Here is a 7,500-nt window from a genome sequence, read left to right on the forward strand (position 1 = left end):
GTCGGCAGACCGATTGTTTCTGGTAGCAGTGGCCCAACAGAACGCATTTCTAGTTTTGTTGACTCCCTTTTACAACCGATCGCTCAAAAACAAGAGTCGTACATAAAAGATACTACCCACCTTATCAACGTAATTGAAAACACTCCACTTCCCGACGGAGCGGTTCTAGCTACCCTCGAGGTGTGTTCACTCTACACCAATATTCCCCAGGACGAGGGACTCGAAGTTGTTTGTCAATATTACCAAGAACATTATCAGTCAAAATACCCACCCCTACACCATCACTCGGGGACCTCATGTGACTGATCCTTAAAAAGAACTCTTTTAAATTTAATGACAAACACTACCTACAAACGCACGGAATAGTTATGGGCACAAAAATGGCAGTAGCCTTCGCCGTTATTTTTATGGCACACATTGAAAAACAGCTTCTAGCCGCCAGCCCACACAAATCTCTCATCTGGAAGAGATTTATCGATGACCCACTTTCTCAGTGTGGACCTTACCCAAAGCAGAAATCAACAACTTCATTGATTTCGCCGACTCATTCCACACCACAATAAAATTAACGCATGAAGTGTCATCTGAAAAGATCGTTTTCCTTCATACCGAAGTTTTTAAAAGACCAAAATTCATTACTAACAAAATCCTGGATGTACAAACACATTTTAAGCCAACGGAAACCTTCCAACACACTCACTTCTCCTCATGTCACCCTCTCAGCGTCAAGAAGGGCTTTGTAAAAGGAGAGGCTTTGCGCTTACTAAGAACAAATTCGGTTTAAGAATCCTTTGAGTTAAAGAAGAAACAATTCTTAACCCGCCCTTTAATTAGAACGGGGCTACCCCAAAAAATTTGCCGAGGATATCTTAACCGAAATAAAATTCTCAATGCGCAATACGGCTTTACAAAACAAACTTAAATCATCCAAGAAAATTATTCCTTTCGTTACCACTTTCAATCCTGCTACACCGAATCTTAAAAAGATCTTATTGAAACACTGGCACCTTATAGCGGGCAACCACAACCTCGCGCAAATATTCCCAAATCCCTCAATGGTTGCTTACCGGAAGGACAAGTCTCTGAAAGACTATCTTGTTAGAGCAAAAATTCCTTCACTTTAATTTAACAACCAGGAGTTATATACGGTAAGGGTCGAGTGACAGCGTTACAACAACATTGCCGGAATCAGTACAGTAGCCAGCTTTTTAACATGGCAGATGGTTTCCAGGGAGTTTGCTATAAATGTTCGGAACGGTAGAAGGGATGTTTTCAGAGCCCATTACCTCTTCGCCAATTGCACCCTGATTCTCTGGCTTAATATACAAACTCGACAGGCAGGTGGGTTTCACTGTTTGCAACGGTACTAAAACATCGATCTTACATATGTCTTACGGTATTAAAGGACCCGCCCTCGCATGGTTTTCCTCTTAGTTCAATAACCTTACACAAACCTGACTAGCAAACTGCAATAAATCATCCCAGAGGTTTCTTCAATGTGGTGTCCCACAGGGAACTATTCTAGGCCCTCTTTTCTTCTTGTTATATATAAACGATCTACCCAACTGTTTACATTACTCGCAACCAAGAATGTACGCTAGTGATACCAGCATTACTTTTGCGAGCAACAACGTTAACGAAACAAATGAATGCATCAATTCAGATATAGAAGAAATTCGATTATTCCTTGCTGCCAATAAACTTAGTTTGAATTTGACGAAAACAGAATTTTTATTGATTGGTTCCAGACAGAAATTGTCTAATCTACCTGAGACTCCTACCATTAATATAAACCAAATCCCTGTTGATAAGGTCTTCACCACGAAATCTCTCGGTGTATATATTGATCAAAATCTAAATAGGGAAACTCGTATCAAAGAAATTTCGAAAAAGATTGCCTCTGGCATTAGCGCCATTAAACGCACAAGGAACTATGTATCACATGAGCCACTTCTCACTATTTACAATTCATTAATTGAGCCTCATTTCGATTATTGTAGTGTAGTGTGGGGATGCTGTTCAAAGGGACTGTCTTTGAAGTTACAAAAGCTTCAGAACCGTGCTGTGCGTATCATAGCCTTCTCTAATTATGACAAAAACACTGATGACTTTTTACGTAGTTTAATTGGAATAAACTGAATCATCAAAGGGCTGTAAGTAAAGCGATTATGATGTACAACGCCGTGGACAACCAGACCCCTAATTATTTGAGTTCTCGTTTGTTTCCGGGTAATGAAAATTTTACTTACAGCCTTAGAAATGCTGAATGTAACCTTTCTATACAACAGCCGCGCACTAACTATTGCAAACGTAGTTTTAGCTATAGCAGAGCTGTGTTATGGAATAGCTTGCCTAAAGAGATAAAACAATCAAACCCTCTAAACAATTTTAAATGAAATTAAGAAACCATACTTTCCATAGCGAGATCATTTAGTACACTTGTATATAAACACGGCATCCTTGTAAAGCAGGTCTATTATAATGTTACTACGTGTAGTTAGCGTTTTCATAATTAGTGCATCAGTGTAGTTAGTGTTTTTATTCTTTAATAATTGTAAATTCCTCTTACCTGAATGGAAACACCGCGTCAAAATAAAGTTATACTACTACCACCACCACCACCACCACCACTACCACTACCACTAATATCTAATTTTAAACCGATTTGATGTTTTACCGGGTATGAAAAAGGGCGCCAAATTCAGAGTTATGAATTGGGAAATTATTTGCGATTTTCAGCAGCTCCTCGGAATTTGGAAATCAATATAAAGAAGTCTAATTAGACTAAAAAGACTTGCTAATGGTTCAAAAACAAGTTTATAGGCTAAACACGGAGAGTTTTCGTGACGTGCATTCAACAGAGCCAAATGAGTTACGAGCAGGTACAAGTAAAGTTTTTCGTGCCAGTTTTCAAGTCACCAACGGCCTAACGGTGTTTCCTCAAGTTTGTCGCAGTTATAGAATATTTAAAGAAAAAAAATTACCCCAAGATTTTGGGACTACCATAGAGTATCTCCGGACAAATTATCAAGAATTTTGATTTTTCAGCATGTGCCAGCTATTTCTGATTTTGCTCGGTCTTAGTGGACATTCCGTCTTAAGGTCTCATTTACGTGGAGCCGAGATCAGCCGGGTAGGTGCCGCAACAAATCTCCATTAGCTTTTCAATTTATTTTCATCATGTGGACATCATAGGTGGGGTAAACCGTGAAGAGGGTTTGCCCGGTGAGCCGTGTAGGGTGACACTCCAAGGCAGGGTAAGAGTTTGCCATGTAAACTCATGTCGATATGGGGGAGCCCGCCTAAACGGTATCCATCGTTGCATTTAGCGTGGAGCGATATGTTTTCTCTTCCATCCCGTGTCATGCAAACTGGATCTAATACAACCCTTTAAATTTCATGTTTACAGTAAGCATGAATAATCACTGCAAGTACTAGAGAGACAATAAAAAGTAGCGACTGTTTTGGATGGCAGCTCTCGCAGAACTGACCAGACAGCCTACCGCGGCAAGGAAACTCTATTTTTGTTTTGCTTTGTTTTGTTTGCTTTTGTTTATTTGTTTGTTTTTGTTTTGTTTTTGTCTTTCTTTCCTGAACACAATCGTAACTAGCAAAAAGTAAAGGATTGACTTACCTTGTGCCTGGGCTCCAAGCGTTAGCGTTAACAAGACTTGAATAATCGAAATCATAGCATTCTCTTCATAAAAAATAAAAAAAATACTTGATCATCAGTTATGAGAAGAAAGCAGACAAAAGGTGATGGAATGTAATATATAAGCATTTCGTTCAATTATTAGTATTACCATCACTTTACTGTTATTATCATTATCATTATCAAGTGAAGCTATGATCCTCGCAGGTATGAACGGAATTTTAGCAATTGCGTAGGGAGGCCTGAAGAAATTCAGGACTTCAGCGGGGTTTGAACCCATGACCTCACGATGCCGGTACGGCATGATAGGAGCTGGTCATTTTGGGGTTCAAATGTTCCCGTGATAAATGAATCAACGAAAGAAATGATATATGAAATGATTCATTTCGTATATTATTTCTTTCATTATCATTGTCATTGTTGCTGTCGTTGTTGTTGCTGTTGTTATTATTATTACTATTATTATCTTCTCTACTGTCACAGTCTTTGCTGGTGTTCTTTTTGTGCATCAGTCGGGTGCAAACCATGCACCTGGGACATCAGTCACTCAAGTCATTCATTCTTTTAATAAACTGAGCACCTTCTGAAGGATTCGTGCAGATCCCAGCATGCTGATCTTTTGGGTATCTGTTACTGTAGCTCGCAATGATACCTCCTTGATGTTTTCTACCATCCCCTTCTTTATTGTACCAAGCGCGTCAACAACCAAAGGGATCACTTCAGTTTTCATCTGCCACATTCTCTGTATTATTATTATTATTATTATTATTATTATTATTATTATTACTATCCTGGGCTGCAGCAATTATGCTCTCCTCTATTTTTAAGTATCCCTTTTGCAGCCACAGCCATGAGTTTGTGTCTGCCACATCTGCAGTCTCTCTAACAACCTGGCCGTGAATCACCATTTGTGACCAATTGCCCTGCATTTCTTACTGTTTTCTCTTTTTGGATTGGTCTGTGCTCTCAAGGTCACATTCGTCTGTTATTCTGACTGCACTAAGAAGCGTTTCAGTACTCTTGTATACGTAGTTCTTCAGACACAGTATGGCTTGGTGAACAGAATCTTCTACTGAAATTATACCCCGGCCTCCCTCATTCCTGCTCACATACAGTGGCTTTTGAATGGAGTGCCCCATTCATTTTCATAACTTTCCGTGCCTTTCTGTCGATGTCCCACAGTTCATCACGTGTCCAGGTAATGAACCCCTCTGAGTAGCGCATGAGTGATACACTCCACGAGTTGATTGCAAGAATCTTGTTGCCTCCACTAAGTTTTGATCACAGGACCTTTTTAACGCTAGCATAATTTTTAGCACAATGAGAAACCTAGCACAATTTTTCCCATTTTTAAAAAAGTAGCACTGGTAGCATAATTCACATATTTTGATAATTATCGGATCATTTTTTTAGTTTTGACAGGCACGTTGATTCCCACATCCCAATTACATGCTGACCTTGCAGTTTACTGAGCCCGGAAACGGCCCGGTATTGGACAACCCTCAGAAATGACGGGCCAGAACCACCCACAATTGCCAGAGACCGTTCCCTACAATCAACAATAAGCGGACACGAAAAAAAAAAAAAAACAAAAAAAAAAAAAAAAAAAATATATATATATATATATACAGCTAACAAGAATAAGCGGCTTCCGATTAAAGAAGGTGGAATTTTTGGACTTGTTTGCTATGGTTTTTAAAGAGCACAATTTAAAAACAAAAGTAGCATAATTTGGAAAAACGAGCAAAATTTTACAATAATTTGGCCCCAAAAAGATCAGGGCTACTAGCATAATATGCTACTTTTACTAGCACAATCTATAAAAGCCTAAACGCGACGGATGTATTTTCTTAACTTGCGCTTTCACCTTTTCGTGTTGGATTCTATCACACTGAACTATTCTGAGTTACTTATAGTTTTGACCCTCCTCCAGTGGTTCAACTGTTTTACCATCAGGCATCTCGATTCTTTGTGATGTTATTACCTTGCCTCTCTTTATGACCAGGCATGCGCAGTTCTCAATTCCAAACTCCATTCTAACATCCGTTCTCATAACGCGAACCGTTTGAACTAGTGATTCTAAACCGTGATGTGACTTTGCAAACAACTTCAAGTCATCGATGAAAAAGGAATGGTTGATCCTCGGTTAGTCTTCCTCTTACCAAATTCATAAACCGTCTGAATTTATTATTATCATCATAATCAATCGAGATATAATCATTATCATCATCATTCTTCTTTCCAATTGCTTAAATTGGAAAATTAACTGTGATGATCATTCTTCACTTTCATCATTATTACTTTTACTATTATCATTATCATTATTACTGTTAACGTAGTTTTTGGACTATGCGAGGAATTTATAGTTAAGGAATTTGCGGTAGCCTCGTACACGCCTAACAGGAAACAAACAGTAGATAAACCTCAACTTGAATCAAGCAGTTTAGTTGTACCCGATATCTGAATTGGACGTGTTTCATGTGATTTACTGCTTATCTGTTACACTGTTTCACGGTTATCCCGATCAAGGAAAGTTAAGAAAGCTCGCCATAGAAGTAAGTTTATGATCGCTGTTATAATATTATCAATCATTTCAGTTTTGTTAGTTTATGTGGATTTCATAAGTTTTGTATATTGACGACCAGTTGCCGCATGGTATAAGGATTGTTAAAAGTTTTTATCAGTTGTTCCCGCTTCGCTCGTTTTGTTTCTTTATTACCAATTGATTTAGTTAACTAGAATACATTGTACATTTTAATTTCAGATCGAATAAAAAACATTATCAGTTATACGATTGCGAGTATTCTTCGGTAGTGGATCGTCTTATTTCTCTTGCTCAACAATTACTATTACTGTTATTTTTATTTTTATTATCGTCATTATTATTATTATTTTTATTTATTTATTTATTTTCTTTTTTTTTAATGTGACATACTTGAGAATAGACGAGCAACCTGGTAGCATTGTTCAAAAGAGTACACAACATTTTTCCATATGTTTTTGAGTGCAATATATCTTTAAGATCTTTCAGGTGAGGTATGTTTTTAATAAGAACTAGGCCCATGTCAGGGATAAGTTATGTTAATAAAGGGACAATGTTAGTCAAGTCAAAGAGAAATCTCAATGAAGTGAAGGTTCAGGCCATATCCTCCTACGTCTAATGGTCAGTTTTTTCTGTGCACGAAGCCAAAGGTAGTGGAAATACTTCTGATTATTCCGCACTAGGTGTTAGCTCGCGTGTTTAATACATTAATTAATATCACGGGTTGTTTAAAAGTGACTCTGGCACGACTAGCGCCTGTAAAAGTCCATTACCAGAGAACATTGGCAGGGACCATTAGAAATTCAAAGAAATTCTCCCCTGACAAACTGAATCTGAGCTTATAATCGAATTAAAATTTGAAGCTCGAACAATAGCCTAGCTTAAAGTTAGATTTTAACAAATCATGATCCTCAGAGCAGCTTACAAAAGAAGTGAATCCAGTGAGAAGTACACTGTTATAAATTCCAATTTTAAGGGGCTTTTGAAAGGACCTTCACATGCAGGATTCACTAAGACCTGGCAAATCTTTAAATTACACAATGGTTAGTAACTAAATCACCACGGGCAAGCGGCGTTAAGTTCGCCTCTGAAAAACTATTCTCAAGAGAAGGACTTTCTGGGATTTCCGGCTAACCTTGATCATCAATGGTGGTAATTCCGCAACTCTATCCGTAGTCTCAAGTGCAAAGGAGAGTGTTCCAAATGAATTTGGAAGAATATGCGTTACTAACAAATCAAGGAACTTGTTAATATTTCAAAGTGTTTGAATAACAGTTATGACAAAAGCCTAGATATCTTACCATGG

General features: G+C 38.1%; 1 protein-coding gene across 1 annotated transcript in view; it reads left to right on the forward strand.

Annotated features, from left to right (window-relative positions):
* The window catches only part of LOC138046048 (uncharacterized), a 618-nt gene extending 312 nt beyond the window's left edge, over window positions 1-306 (forward strand). The window contains exon 1 of the mRNA XM_068892733.1: window positions 1-306. This exon is cut by the window's left edge and continues 312 nt beyond it. Within this exon, the coding sequence (XP_068748834.1) occupies window positions 1-306 (306 nt within the window).
* The last annotated feature ends 7,194 nt before the right edge of the window (window positions 307-7,500 follow it).

This window comes from Montipora capricornis, chromosome 4 (genome assembly GCF_036669925.1).
Source record: "Montipora capricornis isolate CH-2021 chromosome 4, ASM3666992v2, whole genome shotgun sequence".
NCBI classification, from domain to species: domain Eukaryota; kingdom Metazoa; phylum Cnidaria; class Anthozoa; order Scleractinia; family Acroporidae; genus Montipora; species Montipora capricornis.